The sequence below is a fragment of the Pan paniscus genome, chromosome 19 (assembly GCF_029289425.2).
Source record: "Pan paniscus chromosome 19, NHGRI_mPanPan1-v2.0_pri, whole genome shotgun sequence".
Taxonomy (NCBI): Eukaryota; Metazoa; Chordata; class Mammalia; order Primates; family Hominidae; genus Pan; species Pan paniscus.
Genome location: NC_073268.2, coordinates 56,275,450 through 56,294,713, shown reverse-complemented (window position 1 = coordinate 56,294,713; position 19,264 = coordinate 56,275,450). Strand labels below are relative to the sequence as shown.

At 47.4% G+C, this 19,264-nt stretch overlaps 2 protein-coding genes across 6 annotated transcripts in view; one reads left to right on the top strand and one right to left on the bottom strand.

The window, feature by feature from the left end:
• The window catches only part of PIGL (phosphatidylinositol glycan anchor biosynthesis class L), a 134,179-nt gene extending 123,147 nt beyond the window's left edge, over positions 1 to 11,032 (top strand). For 2 of the 5 annotated variants that reach the window (XR_010110675.1, XR_010110673.1), the window contains 2 exons: positions 6,772 to 6,939; positions 7,928 to 11,032. The gene's annotated coding sequence lies outside the window, so the exon portion shown is untranslated. Of the gene's footprint in view, positions 1 to 1,804; positions 1,943 to 6,771; positions 6,940 to 7,437 lie in introns of those variants that run through there. The other 3 variants (XR_010110674.1, XR_010110672.1, XR_010110676.1) reach the window with 2 other exon arrangements.
• Positions 1,766 to 12,718, bottom strand: CENPV (centromere protein V). Its single transcript, XM_034943305.3, has 5 exons — positions 12,259 to 12,718; positions 9,168 to 9,266; positions 7,852 to 7,921; positions 3,821 to 3,935; positions 1,766 to 2,173 (listed from the first exon to the last, which is right to left on the bottom strand). Exons 1-5 carry the CDS (start codon positions 12,666 to 12,668, stop codon positions 2,049 to 2,051), a joined length of 819 nt encoding a protein of 272 aa, XP_034799196.1. The 5' UTR covers positions 12,669 to 12,718; the 3' UTR covers positions 1,766 to 2,048.
• Between the last annotated feature and the right edge of the window lie 6,546 nt (positions 12,719 to 19,264).

The following is a 19,264-nucleotide window of genomic DNA, read 5'->3' as shown; positions in this document are numbered from 1 at the left end:
TCCCGAGTAGCTGGGATTACAGGCGCCCGCCACCATGCCCAACTAATTTTTGTATTTTTAGTAGAGACAGGGTTTCACCACATTGGCCAGGCTGGTCTTGAACTCCAGATCTCAGGCCATCCACCAGCCTCGGCCTCCCAAAGTGCTGGGATTACAGGCGTGAGACACCATGCCCAGCTGAAATCTTGCTTCCTTTAAAAATAGGATCAAAGTTGTTGTTTCGTGGGTACAGAGTTTCAGTTTTGCAAGGTGAAGAGTTCTGGGGATGGATGGCAATGATGGCTACACAACAATGTGAATGTACTTAACACTGCTGAATTGTACACTTAAAAATGGTTAAGGCCAAGTGCAGTGGCTCATGCCTGTAATCACAACACTTTGAGAGGCCGAGGCAGGAGGACTGCTTGAGCCCAGGAGTTTGAGACCAGCTGGGGCAACATGGAGTGACCTTGTCTTTACAAAAAATATTAGCCGGATGGGGTGGCACACACCTGTAGTCCCAGCTACTCCAGAAGCTAAGAGGGGGGAGATCTCAAGTCTAAGTCAAGGCTACAGTGAGCCATGTTCATGTATTGCACTCCAGCCTAGGTGACCGAGCAAGACAGTCTCAAAATAACTAAAGAGAGAGATTCTGTCTCTAAATAAATTAACAGTTTATGGTAAATTTTATGTGTATTTTACAACTGAAAAAGAAATTAGAAGCTGATTTAACTTTTTAAAGATAGACTCAAATCGTACTCTCCTCAAGGCTTCCCTGAGTTCTCTCCTTTGAACTCTTAGAGCTCTTATTATCTTTACAACTCACAAGGATTGTAACCATTCCCAATTTTTTTTTTTTTTTTTTTTTTTTTTTTTTTTTTTTTTTGAGACAGAGTCTTGTTCTGTCACCCAGGCTGGAGTGCAGTGGCGCAATCTTGGCTCACTGCAACCTCTGCCTCCTGGATTCAAGCAATTATCCTGCCTCAGCCTCCTGAGTAGCTGGGATTACAGGCGCCCGCCACCACGCCTGGCTAATTTTTGTATTTTTAGTAGAAATGGGGTTTCACCATGTTGGCCAGGCCGGTCTCAAACACCTGATCTCAGGTGATCCACCTGCCTTGGCCTCCCAAAGTGCTGGAATTACAGGCGTGTGCCACAGTGCCCAGCCTTTTTTTTTTTTTTTTTTGGAGATGGAGTCTTGCTCCATCACCCAGGCTGGAGTGCAGTGGTGCAATCTCCACTCACTGCAACCTCTGCCTCCTGGGTTCAAGTGATTCTCCTGCCTCAGCCTCACAAGTAGCTGGGACTACAGGCACATGCCACCATGCCCAGCTAATTTTTATAATTTTAGTAGAGACAGGGTCTCAACACATTGGCCAGGCTGGTCTTGAACTCCTGACCTCAAGTAATCCACACGCCTCAGCCTCCCAAAGTGCTGGGATTACAGGTGTGAGCCACCATGCCCTGCCACAATCTTCCATTTTTAATAATTGTTTATCTTATGTCTTCTTTCCAATTTGGCTACACATTTTTTTCTTTTTCTTTTTTTTTTTTTTTTTGAGACAGTCTCATTCTGCCACCCAGGCTGGAGTGCAGTAGCATGAACACAGCTCACTGCAGCCACAACCTCCTGGGCTCGATCAACCCTCCAGAGTAGCTGGAACTACAGGCTTAAGCCACAATGCCTGGTTGCAAACATCTTGATAGTGCTGAGTACATATCTGCTATTAATCGACTGGCCTCAGAAGCAAATCACAGTAGAAAAGAAATGATAAACCAAAGTAACTGCTTTAATGTTAAAAATATTTATTTTTTTTCCTAAAAGATCACACAAAAGTTGGGAAGAGAAGGATGTCAATTAGACTACATCAAAATCTGGGCAGAGGGAGGACAAAGAGCTGCCTAAAGAAACTGGTAGCTGGAGCAAACTGCAGAGATCAAGATGACCCTAGTCAACGGAACCAGCAGCCCAGGTCAGCCACATTCAGGAGCACCACCGAGGCATGGCAGGGAGAGCAAAGTTGCTGGCCCCAATCATTCCTCCTTTTCAGGGCAGGAGAGGCAGAAGCTCACTCTTTAGACATGTTCTTGATGGTCTTGTGCTCTTTCATGGCCTTCTCCCAATCGCTGCCATTGAATTCCTCAGTGACCATACTCCGCACAGTGCCCTCATCCAGGCAGTGGGGGGCAATTCCTACGAGAAAGTGGCACAGACAAAGGGGGATCCTCAGTATGGGTGAGACCAGATGGTGTACCGGCTCCTGGATAAGCCCCCACCTGCAGGCATCATCACGCTACACATTAGGGCTTCCAAAGGATATGCCACAGCTTATGGCTTCAGCGATGAGACCCACAGGCTGCCAGCTGGCTCGGAAAGCACTGGCTCCAGCCTACCGCTTCAGCCCTCTGACTCACTTTCCTCAACTGCCAGATGGGAATCACACTCCCTGAACCAGGGATGGCCAAGGCTAGACAACATTCAATACCAAGTTGAGAGTACAACATGCAGAAAGGCACAGCCCAGAGCAATCTCTGACTGGCAGCCTAAAGAATTCACAGGCCTTTCCTGTGTTTAGATAACTTTCTTTCCTTTTTTTTCAGATGGAGTTTAGCTCTTGTTGCCCAGGCTGGAGTACAATGGCGTGATCTTGACTCACTGCAACCTCTGCCTTCCGGGTTCAAGTGATTCTCCTGCCTCAGCCTCCCAAGTAGCTGGGATTACAGGCGTGCGCCACCAAGCCTGGTTAATTTTGTATTTTTAGTAAAGATGGGGTTTCTCCATGTTGGTTAGGCTGGTCTCGAACTCCCGACCTCAGATGAGCCACCATGCCTGGCCTCAGATAGATAACTTTCTAAGAATTAAATGTCTTCCCATTTGTACAAGATTTCATACTTTTCAACTCTTTCCTGTTCTGCAAGGTAGACAGGAAGGAGTCTCCATGTGACAGATGAGGAACAGGAGCCCCTGAAGCAATGGGGGAGCGGTAAGGATGACATCCTGCCCTGCCCTGCCTCCCCTACCTCCCCTGTCCGCCCCCCACCACCATAAGGCAAAAGACACTGACAGTCATAGCTGCTCTCGCAGCTCTGGAGGCTGCACTGACACAATAAGAGTCCTCAGAACATCTTCCACCTCTGCTTTCCCCTTCAATTCACACTACAGTTGGTATGATTCTCAACAACTGTCAGAGGGTTAGTTTTATTACTCCCCAGACCCAAGCAGGCCCTGAAGTGGAGCTTGGAGGGTTCCCTGCTTATTATTTTTTAAAAAGAACAGAGATACGGTTTTGCTATGTTTCCCAGGCTGGTCTCAAACTCCTGAGCTCAAGAAATCCTCCCACCTTGGCCTCCCAAAGTGCTGGGATACAGGTGTGAGCCACCGCAGCCAGCCAGTCCTACCTAATTTTTGAACAACCAAAAAGCTTTCAAATGCCATTATCAATGCTCCCCAATCTTGCCTCCTTCACTCCCTTAACCCCTGTCATTATTAAAGCTGCCTCCCCTGGCCCCACAAGCCCATCTCCTCACCCCTCTCCTCCCTACCCTTCAACACCATCCCCAGCAACACCAGCTCTACCAGCACCAGTGAATAAGAATCACAACCTGGATGGGCTCCAAGTCCAACTTCACCACATTCAGATATGGGATTCAGAAAAGTTTCACCGGAGCCCGACTCACATTCTATCATGTGGAAAGCGCTCTGCTGAGGAGCCCTGTTCCTCTAAGATACGCATGTGACAGGGTCTAGTCAGCATCCCACCTGTCCAAACAAGACTTTAAGTGAGAGCACCACGGGCCTCTCTGTGTCCCCCTGAGCTTGCAGTCCATCCCCTTTACTCACCGAAGCCTCCAGGGTTTGATCGTGGAGTATAGAAGCTCTGAACGCCACATCTCTTACAGAAGGTATGCTGGGCTTTGTGAGTATTGAACGTGTAAGTCGTTATGTGCTCAGCTCCCTAGGTGAAAACAGACAAACGGTATTCTTTTTTACAAAGAGATTTATTTATTTATTTATTTATTTATTTATTGCGACAGTCTCCCACTGTCTCTCAGGCTGGAGTGCAGTGGCGCAATCTTGGCTCACTGCAACCTCCACCTGCATGGGTTCAAGAGATTTTCCTGCCTCAGCCTCCCAAGTAGCTGGGATTATAGGCGCGTGCCCCCATGCCCAGCTAATTTTTTGTATTTTTAGTACAGACAGGGTTTCACCATGTTGGCCAGGTTGGTCTCGAACTCCTGACCTCATGATTCACCCACCTTGGCCTCCCAAAGTGCTGGGATTACAGGTGTGAGCCACTGCGCCTGGCCCCAAAGACATTTATTTTTATGTCACTTAAAAAATACACCTTTGTAGCCGGGTGTGGTGGCAGGCGCCTGTAGTCCCAGCTACTCGGGAGGCTGAGGCAGGAGAATGGCATGAACCTGGAAGGCCGAGCTTGCAGTGAGCCGAGATCATGCCACGGCACTCCAGCCTGGGCAACAGAGCGAGACTCCATCTCAAAAAAAAAAAAAAAAAAAATACACCTTTGGCCAGGCATGGTGGCTCATGCCTGTAATCCCAACACTTTGAGAGGCCGAGGCAGGCGGATTGCTTGAGCCCAGGAGTTCAAGACCAACCTGGGCAACATGGCAAAACCCTGTTTCTACAAAAAAATATAAAAATTAGCCAGGTGCAGTGGCACACATCTGTAGTCCCAGCTACCTGGGAGGCTGAGGTAGGAGCATCAGTTGAGCCTGGGGAAGTAGAGGCTGCAGTGGGCTGAGATCGCACCATTAAAAAAAAAAAAAATCTTGAAATAACTTAATGGCAGGAGCTCTTCTGTAGGGCTCTTTGTATTAAGAGGCCATTTCCTATCTCCAGAAGAGACTGGGACCTTCTTGAGGACAGAGACCCATCTACACTATCCAGAGACATGTCAGTCTGGAGCGTGACAGCTCACAGCTTCCCTTAGGTCAACGGCACACAGAATTCAGCCTTGAGCCTTCCCTGATACATCACATCAGGGAGGGAAAGTGCTTGCTTCCCAGGGCCTACGTGGAGAGACAGTTCACCCAAGGGACTGGCTCTCCATGTCCCCAAACAGAACGGCTCAAGGTCTTAAGAAAACTGATGGCTGTGCTTAATTTATCCACAAAGGACAAACCAGGAAAAAAATATTTGCCAGACGTCATAGACAGGCTAATTTCCTTAATGGATAATACAAACGGGAGACTGGACAAAGGACATGAATGGACAGTTCAGATAGAAAGAAAAATAAATCACTCGTTAGCCTATGAAATGCTCACCAAAGGAACTTCAATGAGATGTATTTCACTGTCAGGTGGGCAAAATCAAAGCCGTTAACATGGTATTGACAAGTATGTAGAGAAATATGTGCTCACATATATCAGTCACAGGAACAGGAATTGGTACAATTTAGCAACATCTACCAAAATTTTAAAGTGTACATATGCTTTAGCACACAATTCCATTTCTTGAAATTTATCATACAGATATATTCCAAATGTCTCAATGACATAGGTATATAGATACTATAGCACTGTTTATGAAGGCTAAAGATTGGAAAAATTGAAAATGTCCCTCAATAGAGGACCGGTTAGGCATTATGGACACTCATAAAATAAAATATTCTCCAACTTTTGAGAAGAATGAGACAGCTCTACAAAACTAAGATGGAACAATTGCCAAAGTTACAAAGTTAAGCAAGGTATAGGCCAGGCGCAGTGGCTCACGCCTGTAATCCCAGCACTTTGGGAGGCCAAGGTGGGCAGATCACTTGAGGTCAGGAGTTCAAGACCAGCCTGGCCAACATGGCGAAACCTCAACTCTACTAAAAATATAAAAATTAGCCAGATGTGGTGGCGGGCACCTGTAGTCCCAGCTACTCAGGAGGCTGAAGCAGGAGAATCACTTGAGCCTGGGAGGCGGAGGTTACAGTGAGCCGAGATCACACCACTGCACTCCAGCCTAGGCAACAGAGTGAGACTGTCTCAAAAAAAAAGTTAAGCAAGGTATAAAACAACGTACATGGTATGCTACCATTTCTTTTTTTTTTAAGGCTATATACTGGTATGTGTGGTGTTTTTGTTTTGTTTTGTTTTGTTTTTTTGAGACAAGATCTCACTCTGTTATCCAGGCTGGAGTGCAGTGGTATGATGACAGCTTACTACAGCCTTGACCTCCCAGGATCAAGTGATTCTCCCACCTCAGCCTCCCGAGTACCTGGGACTATAGGCATGCAACACCACACCTAGCCGATTTTTTATTTTTTGTAGACATGGGGGTCTCGCTATGTTGTCCAGGCTGGTGTTGAACTCCTGGGCTCAAGTGATCTGCCTGCCTTGGCCTTCCAAAGTGCTGGGACTACAGGCATGAGCTACTGTGCCTGGCCTGTATGTGCCTTTATATGCATATGTATCTTTGAAGAGGGATCCAAGAAACAGTGGCTTACCTTTAGGGAGAGAAATCAGACAGCTGAAGGGGAAGGGGTGGAGGTTTCTTATCATTGTTAACCCTCTTTACGCTTCCCCAGCCATACCGTCCAGAATTGTGCTTCCTATAGAAATAGCTCCCTGAGGAGCCTTGCTCACTCCATAGCCACTGCAGCACAGAAAAGCAGCGAAGGACTGCCAAGTGGTCCCAGGCCATCCAGCATTATCTGGATGGAATTAAAGCCCCGCCCAACCCCACATTACCCATAATGTGCTAAAAGTCTTTTTTAAAAAATCTGTATTCTTTAACCTGGAGATTTTCTTTCTCTTTTTTTTTTTTAACTGCTCCTTGTGGAGCAGGGTGTAGGAAGTGTGCCCAGAATAGCCAGAGAACTTATTTCTAAGAGAATTGATCCTAAAGAAGAAATTTCTAAATTGTCAAAAATGTATACCAAGGAGGTTCACCAGTGTTGTTGGTAATCAGAAAAAAACGGGACTCAACTGCAATGATGCAGAGACAGTGATGGGGTAAGTAGACCAGGAAATCGGCTGTGGGGAAGAGGGAGACTGGGGCATGGGGACAGTAGGGAAAGATTTTTCACTGTGTATATACACATTTTCTTCTACCTTTCAAATTTTGTACCAAGTACAAAAAATTCCCCAAAATAATAAAATTAAATTTACAAATAAGTATATAAGCTTTTCATTGGGAAATGAGATAAGCAGTTTATCAACAAAAAGAATGGTAAAATTCTACTTAATAAACATAAGACAATAGGTTTAGATGTATTTCTCAGAGTAGAAAATAATACACAAAGACAGACACCAAAATATTAACAGTGGTTACCTTTAGTTGATAGGATTTGGGTGATTTTATTGTTTTTTGATTCTCTGAATTTGAAAATGTTTCCACAATACCAAATAGGCCTCCAAAAAATAAAGGTTTTTACCTTTATTTAAAATAACACAACCTTTTATTTTTTATTTTCATTTTTTTTGAGATGGAGTTTCACTCTTGTCACCCAGGCTGGAGTGCAATGGTGTGATCTCGGCTCACTGCAACCTCCACCTCCCAGGTTCAAGTGATTCTCCTGCCTTGGCCTCCCAAGTAGCTGGGATTACAGGCATGCACTACAACGCCCAGGTAATTTTTGTATTTTTAGTAGAGATAGGGTTTCACCATGTTGGCCAGGCTGGTCCTCAACTCCTGACTTCAGGTGATCCACCCATCTTGGCCTCCCAAAGTGCTGGGATTACAGGCGTGAGCCACTGTGCCGGGCCCACCTTTTAAATGTCAACCTGAAACCAAAGCCCGTGAGAGGCCGTGCTATGCTCCAGGCCCCTCCCATGCTACAGATGGCATGCTAAGGGTTGGCTGGGGGGTCCTGTAAATCTCACCAATGGGTTCTGCACTCCTTGACCCTGCTCTTAAGCACTGACCTTCAGGAGCTTGAAGCGAGAAGCTGGAACGATGAAGTGTCTATTCTGCTTCTTCTTGCAAATGCTGCAACTACAGAAAGACAGAGCAAATTCCAGATTGTGAGCAGCCACCTGCATCCTCTATGCCTGAGCGGCCCAGCCATGAGAGCCAGCCGACCCCACAGATGATGCCCCTTTCAGCACCATCCAGGGCCGAGGAGCTGGGGCAAAGGCCTGGATAGCAGTGCCTCTGGTTTGCAGGTACAGCAGAGCCCAGGGGGGTCCCAAGTCAGCAGTCAAGGTTCTGCAATGCTCAGAACACAGGACCAACAGACAGGTCTGTACTGCCCACCCCTCAGTTCTTTACAGTGAAGAGAAGCGCTGGACTTCAGAGACACTTAGGAAACAAATTTCAGACACTGCTACAACCTGATGTCTCTGAGACATCCACACCAAAAATGGACAAGGAAGTTTAGGTTTCCCTCTTTCTTCATCACCACGTCACGAAAAGTCCAGCTCCAAGTAAAACACGTCCCCAGAATTACCATCTCTGGAATTAAACTGAAGTCCCCTCTTTTCAGGCCACCTTTGAAAAAGTTCTAATTTAGCACAGAATCCTCTCACAAGTTATTCCACAGTGCTTCTTTTCCAATCTGGACTCTATTGTTAGTAGCCTGGTCAGTTCTCCATTTGAGTAATTCCATCGTATGTGCTTATTATTCATATATAATTCCGGTACCTAGGGGCAAAAAGGACTGGATGCTGTTAAATAATTAGCTGCATGCCAACTTTGGGTCCCAAAGCCAGAGCCTGTAGTCCCTGCTCCATCATAACGCCGGGGAAGGTGGTACAAATCAGGCCCTCCACAGCCAGCAGTGCCATCTGCCTCAACCAAAGAGCAGAGCGAGAGTGGAGGGCCTGGGGAGCCTCCAGGTGTATACACCCTTCACTAACGTACCCTCCAACTCTCCCCAACTCTAGACTTCTATGAAGATTCTGCCCAAGGCTTTCCACTCAGTACCCAGCCAGGCACACCTGCAGCTAACCGCCCCCGGCTCCTCAGCAGTGTCAGTCTGAGGGTGATGCTGCCACAAGCCACAAGCCCTGAGGACCCTGCTCTGTGTCACCTGGGCCATGCTGTTGAAGCTCTGTGATGAGCCATACCAAAGGAACAAAAATAGAACAATGAACCTTTCTGTCCCCATCACCTGACTTCAACAGTTACCAGCCCAAGGCCAATGTTTCCTCTGTACCCCAACTCCCCAGATTATTTTGAAATATTGCATTTTAACTCTGAAATTCTTTTAAGCCAATTTAGGGAAAAAAAAAATACTCACTTGCAGTCAAATATATGCAAGTCTGCTGAGGCCCAAACTTCAAAACGAACTGCTCCACAGTGGCAGCCTCCTGTGTGCTTCACCAGGCCCTGGTATTCACTAAATGAAACAAAAATCAGAAAGATAATAATTTCTGAATAGCTGCCTCCTGCTCTCTTTTTGTTGTTGAAAGAAAGACAAAAGATTAGACAAAAGTCTTTTCCACATGACAACCAGATGCATTTCTGCTTTTAAGGAGGCACTGTCAATTTCCTAAGTGAAGAATGGTTTCAGCACCGTCTTTGTCCATGAGCTCTCTTTTCGCCAATTTCTTAAATTGTATTAAGTTGCAAAATAAAACATTCCAAACATTTCGAAAATGTGAGGGATCCTAACCCACCACCAAACATTTTTATTCATATGTCAAATACTAAATTTTTTTTTTTTTTTGAGATGGAGTCTCAGTCTATTGCCCAGGCTGGAGTGCAGTGGCACGATCTTGGCTCACTGCAACCTCTGCCGCCTGGGTTGAAGCAATTCTCCAGCCTTAGCCTCCCAAGTAGCTGGGATTACAGGCGCCTGCCACCGCGCCCTGCTAATTTTGTATTTTTAGTAGAGATAGGGCTTCACCATCTTGGCCAAGCTGCTCTCGAACTCCTGACCTTGTGATCCACCCACGGGGACTCCCAAAGTGCTGGGATTACAGGCGTGAGCCACTGCTCTGGGCCTCACATACTAAATATTTTTATGAGCTAGGCACGAAGGAGAGAATACTAAACAAGATACAGCAGACACGACTGCTACCCTTACCGACCTTAACAAGTTACTCAAATAATAATTAATTATGATTGTGATAAAGGAGGTACAGGCTATGAAAAATAAGACTGGGTACTCAATCAAGTCCAGAGGTCCAGAAGAGCCTTTTGAGAAACTTAATAAAGGCTCTTATATTTTTGCTCTATTTCTTTCCAGTATTCTTCACACACATGCGTTTTACATAGTTGTAATACACATTACATAGAATTTTTTTTTTTTGAGAGGGAGTTTCATTCTTGTTGCCCAGGCTGGAGTGCAGTGACGCGATTTCAGCCCACCGGAACCTCCACCTCCAGAGTTCAAATGATTCTCCTGCCTCAGCCTCCCGAGTAGCTGGGATTACAGGCGCCCACCACCACACCCAGCTAATTTTGTATTTTTAGTAGAGACGGGGTTTCTCCATGTTGGTCAGGCAGTCTCAAACTCCCCACCTCAGGTGATCCACCCGCCTCGGCCTCCCAAAGTGCTGGGATTACAGGCATGAGCCACCTCACCCGGCCTACATACAATTTTAACCCTTTAAAGCTTATATATAAGCCAAACTCAGAAATGAACATTAAGATCTGATAAATGTCTTAAAATCGCTTTCCAAAAGGATTGAACACCCTTACCCGATATATAAATGAGAAAACATTTCACTGTACAGTCTCAGGCAATAATTATAGGAAAAATAGCTCACTGCAGTTTTAATTTGCATGATTAAGACTGATCATTTTTTCATGTTTCTTTACGTTTATGTATTTTAATTTTTTCTGCACACATAATGCTTATTGTAAAAACTCCAAACTTCACACTATTTGAGAGTGCTCAAAGTGAAAGCCTCCTGTAATCTTTACACCCAGAGGGATCTATAGTTAATTATTTGTTATATATTCCCCCAAACTTTTTTCTACACAATATTTTAACGAAAATGGTACAGTTATACACACTTTTTGAATATAATTTAGTAGACTTTATAAGTACAAAGTCATGGCAATCTAGTGGGAGAAAAACAGCTTTTTTATGTCAATATTTTAAATCTTTTTCTTGACCATTTATCAGTTTGTCTTAAAATAAAAATTTATCTCAAATTTGAGTTTTACATTCTTCTTTTTTTCTGTATGCCTTGAAGACACCATGAGTTTTACATTCCTAAGGATCTTCGTATTCCTTCTGCCCAGAGGCAGCCGTCACCCTATAGGTGCTCAAATGTTTGATGGATGAACGTTTTTTAAAAATTCAGTGTGCAGTCCAAGATGAAAAACCAAAAAGTGAAGCACACAGAAAACCAAATATGTATCTTCTGTCGGGGACGACTCATCCTAAGAGAATTTCTTCCGCAAGAAGCTCAAAGGAACATGTTCAAGAAAAGAAGTAATTCTCAGGTTATGCAATTGCTAGGTTATTCTTGTCGGTTTTTTCCCCCTAGTGTTTTGATTGTTCTTTTTAATTCGTAAAATTGACACTGAAATATAATATCAGGGCGTTAAAATATCTCTCTGTAGCACAACTGTTCCCCGAGGCAGGAATCCAGATCGCATTTGGAGAAAAGAAGGCAGCCCTTTAACAGCCCAGTTAAAAGCTCTTTCCCAAATCGCGGACACTCGAGATGCTCCTCGGGCCATCTAAAAGACTGCGGAGCAGCCAGGAGGGCGAGCGGCAGGGAGCATTAGCTGGCTGAGCACATAAAAGCCTCCCTACGCAGGCATCCCCGCCGCCGCGCGAGGCCGGAGCATCTCTTCGCGCGCGCTTCTCTCCCGGATCAATAACCCCCGCCCCCTGCTCCCTCCCTGGCAGTGCCTGGAACAATGACGGGATTTTGCTTCCCAGTTAGTTCAAAACTATTCATGCTTCCTTCAACGCTTCTATCTTTCCCTTCCACCCACCCTCAAAAACACGTGTGCAAACACACAAAAAAGGGGGATTCGGGTAAGAGAAAGCCGTGGGATTTATCTTCTTTTCACTAAGAAAGGCCCCCACACCCTTTGCGCGCCAGCAAGAGACAACGTCCCCGAGCACGATGCTTATGGCCGGGAAAGACTCTTTGTGTCCCAAGACGGCTGCGCGCGCCCTCAAGCTCCGGAAGAAGCCCCCTTTCCATTCCCAGGCCACACAGCCCTAGAAGCACCGCCCCGCCCCGCCGCCCTTAGAATTAGGGAATAACCCCAGTGCTAACGGGGGAGCCGCGTCGGCTCCGTAACGTGGAAGGCTCAGAGCTGAAAGGCGCCCAAGGCCTGCACGCGGGCTGCGAGCCCGACTCCTGCCGAGGGGGTCCGCGTGGCACCGGCTCCCGCGCGCCCCGGCCCGCCGTACTCACAAGGTGTCTAGCAGGAGCTTGGCGGCACCCTCGGAGGTAAGCTTCTGCCGCTTCTGGAACGTCTCCCAGCGCTCCCGCTGCTCGCCCAGGTCCAGGTTGGACGCCGAGGACGTCGGGGTCGCGGGAGTCGGCGGCGGCGGCGGCGGTGGCGGGAGCAACGCCAGCTCCGGCGGCGGCGGCTCCCCCGGGCCCTCCTCCTGGGCCCGCGGCGACGAGCGCCTCAGCCGCGGCTTCTCCGACGGCGGCTTCTCCACCGCCTGGCTCTTGCTCCCGGCCTGGCTAGCGGAGCGCCGTGTGCGGGTGGCGCTGGGTGCCAAGGCAGCGGCCGCGGAGGCCGCGGGGGCCGCGGAGGCCCCGGACCGCTTCTGCCCGCGCAGCTTGGCGGCCGCAGAGCTCCTCGATCGCCGCATGGCTCCCGCAGCCTGGCGCGCAGGCCTCGCAGCGCGGCGCGCCCCCGCCGGCCTGCGCGCGCCCCCGCCGCCCGCCAGTCTTCAGGCCCAGGGGGCGCTGCGCCCGGCTGCCCCGCTCCGCCAGCCGCGCCCCGCAGCGCGGCGCCTGCCCGCAGGAGGGAGACCCGGCCCGCCCGGCCGCTGGGACGCACCTGCCTGTTCCGTCCCGCAGGCCCAGAGGGGCTGCGCCTGGGCCTACGCTCGCGATACCCAGAATCCACTCGCACCTGCGAAGGCGCCCCTGCCCTGTGTGAATCCAGCGGGCTCTTCGTACCTTCCCGACCTGGAGGGGCCTGGGTTGGGCCTGAATTCGCAGGCTCATCCGAGCGGGCAGCCTGGGGTAACTTCGTCTCCAAAAACGAGCTAATTTGTGTAAACGGCCTACCACCTGCTACCTCCTGTGTAACAGCGGCCGAAACCATAGTTCTTCACCTTCGTCTTTTCTGTCACATTATAGAACAGTGTCATGAGGATACCAATAGTCAACAGATTTGGGGTTTCATTTTAATTAAATGAATGACCCGTGCGTCGAATTTCATTAGTATGATTTTGATGAAGGCAGCACCAAAGTTTAAAGACAAAAGGCACGAGAATCGTTTATGGAACCCAGATAGTCTTCTTCTCCTTCTCCTTCTTCTTTTTTCAGACCGAGTTTCGCTCTTGTTGCCCAGGCTGGAGTGCAGTGGCGCGATCTCGCCTCACCGCAGCCTCCGCCTCCCAGGTTCAAGCGATTCTCCTGCCTCAGCCTCCCGAGGAGCTGGGATTACAGGCATTCGCCACCACACCCGGCTAATTTTGTATTTTTAGTAGAGACGGGGTTTCACCATGTTGGTCAGGCTGGTGCCGAATACTCCCGACCTCAGGTGATCCATCCGCCTCGGCTTCCCAAAGCGCTGGGATTACAGGCCTGAGCCACCGGGCCCAGCCTATCTTTCTTTTTTTTCTTTTTTGGAGTCTCACTCTGTCGCCAGGCTGGAGTGCAGTGGCGCGATCTCGGTTCACTGCAACCTCCGCCTCACCGTTCCAGCGATTCTCCTGCGTCAGCCTATCTTTCTTCTTTATTCTGATTTTCTTCATGGTATTGTTAGTTTAATAGTTTATTGAATTAAAGGCATAGTTTAACTATTTTGTCTTTTTTTTTTTTTTTTCCATACAGGATCTGACAGACTGGAGTGCAGTAGCGGGATCTCGGCTCAGTGTAGCCAAGAACTCCTGGCCTCAAGCGATCCTGCAGCCTGGGCCTCTGGAGTAGCTGGAACAACAGGCGGCGCCCCGCCCCCCCCCCCCCCGCCCCCAGCTAATTGTTGCTATTGTTGTTTTGTAGATACCGGGTTTCCCTATGTTGCCCAGGCTGGTCTCTAACTCCTGGCCTCAAGCGATCCTCCCGCCTAGTTCTCCCCAAGTGTTGGGATTACAGGTGTGAGCCACCGAGCCCCACCTTGCCATTTTGTCGTTGTTGTTGTTGGAATTATGGTTTACACACAGCAACGTGCAAATATCTTAGATGTACAGCTTATGTGACCACCACCACTTCAGATACAGAACATTTTCAGCACACCAGAGTTTCCCTCAGGCAAAAGAAAACAGAGGCGATCACTGTTCTTTTACCACCATAGGTTGGTTTTGCTTATTCTTGAACATCATTTTAAAACGGCACGTAGGCCGGGCGCAGTGGCTCATGCCTAATCCCAACACTATTGGGAGGCCGAGGTGCTCAGATCGCTTGAGCCCAGGAGTTTGAGACCAGGAGGTGGAAGCTGCAGTGAGCTGTGATTACACCACCATATTCTACTCTGGGTGACAGAGTGAGACCTTGTCTCAAAAAAAAAAAAAAAAAAAAAAAAAAAAAGCTGGGTGTGGGGAGTGGTTATCCTTGAGGAGAACTAACTGGGAAAGAGAACAAAGGACTCTGCTAAGATGCTGGATATGGCCAGGCACAGTGGCTCATGCCTGTAATCCCAGCACTTTGGGAGGCGGAGGTGGGCAGGAGTTTGAAACCAGCCTGGCCAACATGGGGAAACCCTGTCTCTACTAGAAATACAAAAACTAGCTGGGCATGCTGGCAGGCACCTGTAATCCCAGCTACTCGGGAGGCTGAGACAGGAGAATCGCTTGAATCCAGGAGGTGGCGGTTGTAGTGAGCCGGAGGTTGCACCATTGCACTCCAACCTGGGCAACAGAGTAAGACTCCGTCTCAAAGAAAAAAAAAGATACTGGATATGTTCTCTACATTATCTTGATCTGGGTGGTAGTTATGGAGGTGTGTAAAACACATAAAAACACTTCAGTGTGTGTAAGACTTAGCTCAATTTAAAAATGAAGAACATGGCTGGGCATGGTGGCTCACGCCTGTAATCCCAGCACTTTGGGAGGCCAAGGTGTCGGATCACCTGAGGTCAAGAGTTTGAGACCAGCCTGACCAATGTGGAGAAACCTCATCTCTAATAAAAATACAAAATTAGCCGGGCGTGGTAGCACATGCCTGTAATCCCAGCTATTCAGGAGGCTGAGGCAGGAGAATCACTTGAACCCGGGAGGTGGAGGTTGCAGTGAGCTGAGATCGGCCATTGCACTCCAGCCTGGGCAACAAGAACAAAACTCTGTATCAAAAAAAAAAAAAAAAAGAAGAAGAAGAACAACAACAACATAAGTTAGGCTTTTATTTTAAAGACATTATATCATTAAGTAGGTTTGAGGTGAAGAAAATAATTGAATAGTTATTGCAAACCCAAAACTCAAGAACGCAATTAAAAAGGCATGTGCTGGCTGGGCACAGTGGCTCATGCCTGTAATCCCAGCACTTTGGGAGGCCAAGGAGGGCAGATCACTGAGGTCAGGGGTTCGAGACCACCTTGGCCAACATGGTGAAACCCCATCTCTACTAAAATTACAAAAATTAGCTGGGCATGGTTGTGGGTGCCTGTAATCCCAGCTACTCGGGAGGCTGAGGGAGGAGAATCGCTTGAACCCAGGAAGTGGAGGTTGCAGTGAGATTGCACTCCAGCCTGAAACAAAACTCCATCTCAAAAAAAAAAAAGAGGCCGGGCGCGGTGACTCACGCCTGTAATCCCAGCACTTTGGGAGGCCGAGACGGGTGGATTACTTTAAGTCAAGAGTTCGAGACCACCCTGGCCAACATGATGAAACCCCATCTCTACTTAAAACATACAAAAAATTAGTCGGGCATGGTGGTGCGCGCCTATAGTCCCAGCTACTCAGGAGGCTGAGGCAGGAGAATCGCTTGAACATGGGAGCGGAGGTTGCAGTGAGCCAAGATCGTGCCACTGCACTCCAGTCTGGGCGACAGAGGGAGAGTCGATCTCAGAACGAACAAACAAACAAAAAAGGCATGTGCTCGGAACAGTCTGACTCTGGGAATGAAGTTGAGTTGATTTAATCATGGCATTGGAAAATCAAGGAGTAACTAGAATAAGATGAAAATTATTCATTAGGCTAACTCTCAGAAGACTAGAAGTGAAAAACTGAAAATTAAAGGAATGAGGTTAAGGCTATCAAATTGGAGGAAGTGAGGGATTTTCTTAGAAATATGATTGATATAGCATATTACATCAGGCTTTTCTGTAGAAATTAACAGCCAATTCTATACTTTATGTGGATATGCACATGACTTAGAAGGGCCAAAACAATCTTGAAGAACAAATTTGGAGGACTTGATGTATCTGATTTCAGAACTAAGGAAATAAGCTAAGTAGTTTAAACACAGTGGAACTGGTCTAAGGATAGGTAAGCAGATCACTGGAACAGAATGGAGGGTTGAGACATGGATCCACATGTAATGGATCACTTGATTTTTGTTGTTGTTGTTGTTGTTGTTGTTTTGAGATGGAGTTTCGCTCTTGTTGCCCAGGCTGGAGTGCAATGGCGTGATCTCAGCTCACCACAACCTCTGCCTCCCGGGTTTAAGCTATTCTCCTGCCTCAGCCTCCTGAGTAGCTGGGATTACAGGCATGCGCCACCATGCCCACCTAATTTTGTATTTTTAGTAGAGACAGGATTTCTCCATGTTGGTCAGGCTGGTCTCAAACCCCCAACCTCAGATGATCTGCCCGCCTCGGGCTCCCAAAGTGCTGGGATTACAGGCACGAGCCACTGCGCCCAGCAATCACTTGATTTTTGTTTTTGTATTTGTTTTTGTTTTTTGAGATGGTGTCTCACTCAGTCACCCAGGCTGGAGTGCAGTGGCATAATCTCGGCTCACTGCAACCTTTGCCTCCTGGATTCAAGCTATTCTCCTGCCTCAGCCTCTGAGTAGCTGGGATTACAGGCACCTGACACCATGCCCAGCTAATTTTTGTTTTTACTAGAGATGGGGTTTCTCCATGTTGCCCGGGCTGGTCTCAAACTCCTGGCCTCAAACTCCTGGCCTCAAGTGGTCCGCCTGCCTTGGCCTCCCAAAGTGCTGGGATTATAGATGTGAGCCGCCATGCCCAGCCAACACTTTTAAATGAAAATAATTAATAGGTGAACTTTTTAAAAATTCAATCTACTTATCTTTTTTTTTTTTTTTTTTTTTTTTTTTGAGATGGAGTTTCGCTCTTGTTGCCCAGGCTGGAGTGCAATGGCATGATCTCGGCTCACTGCAACCTCCACCTTCCGGGTTCAAGCAATTCTCCTGCCTCAGTCTCCCGAGTAGCTGGGATTAAAGGCACATGCCACCACGCACAGCTAATTTTTGTATTTTTAGTAGAGACAGCCTTTCACCATGTTGTTCAGGCTGGTCTCGAGCTCCTGACTTTATGATCCACCCACCTCAGCCTCTCAAAATGCTGGGATTACAGATGTGAGCCACCACGCCCGGCCCTTATCTTTTTCTTTATATTGACTTGGAAAAGTTTTCTTTGTTCCCTTTTTGCCTTCCTGTTGATTTGGAAATTCTATCATTTGTCTCTATAATGGTGGTGGTTTCCCTTCTCATATCTAGTAGTTATGATAAAACCTGTGTTCCTCTAGTAATGTTGCCAAATTGATCAACAAATATGTTTCCCAAAATATTTTATCCACTCACTCACTCCCCAACCTTCACCTAGAGGAAAATTTTGGAAATTGAGATTTTTAGTTCCTCACTTTCCCACTGAAAGTGGAAAAGTGCCCAGCCTCTCTGAAGTATACTTTCTTTTGAAGACTCCTTCATGAGCATTTACACTTGCTATTTCTTATTTGGTATCATAACCATAAGGCCAGCTCCAGGAATTGCTGATTACTTTTGTTGTTCTTTTGTGTCCACAGAGCCAAGAACTGAGCCCAGTACTCAAAATATTTGTTGAATGAACTATCTATTTAGATATATTTATTACAAGATCAATTGTTCACAACAAGCATTGTGCTCACCATCTACCCAATACTGAGGTCTCTTTTTATTTTATTTATTTTTTTTGAGATGATGTCTCGCTCTGTCGCCCAGGCTGGAGTGCAATGGCATGATCTTGGCTCACTGTAAACTCCGCCTCCCAGGTTCAAGCAATTCTCCTGCCTCAGCATCTCGAGTCGCTGGGACTAGCGGGGTACACCCCTATACCCAGCTAATTTTTGTATTTTTAGTAGAGACGTAGTTGCATTCACCATGTTGGCCAGGCTCATCTCAAACTCCTGACCTCAAGTGTTCCACCCGCCTCAGCCTTCCAAAGTACTGGGATTACAGGTGTGAGCTACTGCACTCCGCCTGAGGTCTCTTTTTAAATATGATTAGGGATTGATTAGATAATTTTTTTTTTTTTGAGACTGAATTTCATTCTTGTTGCCCAGGCTGGAGTGCAGTGGCACAATCTCGGCTCACTGCTACCTCCACCTCCTAGGTTTAAGCGATTCTCCTGCCTCAGCCTCCCGAGTAGCTGGAATTACAAGCACCCACCACCATGCCCAGCTAATTTTTGTATTTTTAGTAGAGATGGGATTTTGCCGTGTTGTCCAGGCTGGTCTTGAACTCCTCACCTCGTAATCTGCCCGCCTTGGCCTCCCAAAATGCTGGGATTACAGGTGTGAGCCACTGGGCCCAGCCTAGAGAACTTTTAAGTATTTTCCTCAGGTAGGGTGCATGGGTGATACTGGGTACATAAGTGCTTGAATCATCTGCTTTTGCCCCACAAGATGAATGACATTTTGTCTGGGGACAGAATTTTTTTTTGAGACATGGTCTCACTTTGTTACCTAGGCTGTTGTTCAGCAGCTTGATCATGGCTTGTTGCAGCCTTGAATTCTTTGGCTCAAGGGATCCTCCCACCTCAGCCGCCCCTGTAGCTGGGACCACCACGCTCAGCTATTTTTTCATTTTATTTGTTTATTTCTGTAGAGACAGGGATCTTATTATTTTGCTCGGGCTGGTCTCGAACTCTTGGGCTAGAGTGATTCTCCTGCCTCAGCCTCCCAAAGCACTGGGATTACAGGTTTGAGCCTTTTTTTTTTTTTCTCCAGACAGAGTCTCGTTTTTGCAGTGGTGCGATCTCAGCTCACTACAGCCTCCGCCAGCTTGGTTCAAGTGATTCTCATGCCTCAGCCTCTCAAGTAGCTGGGACCACAGGCATGCACCACCATGCCCGGCT

Coding starts and splice junctions, on each gene's coding strand:
- CENPV (XM_034943305.3), bottom strand. CDS start 12,668: ATGCGGCGATCGAGGAGCTCTGCGGCCGCCAAGCTGCGCGGGCAGAAG. Junction 3,936..7,851: donor CTCGCTTCAAGCTCCTGAAG/GTCAGTGCTTAA, acceptor GTTTTCACCTAG/GGAGCTGAGCACATAACGAC. Junction 2,174..3,820: donor ATCAAACCCTGGAGGCTTCG/GTGAGTAAAGGG, acceptor ACTTTCTCGTAG/GAATTGCCCCCCACTGCCTG.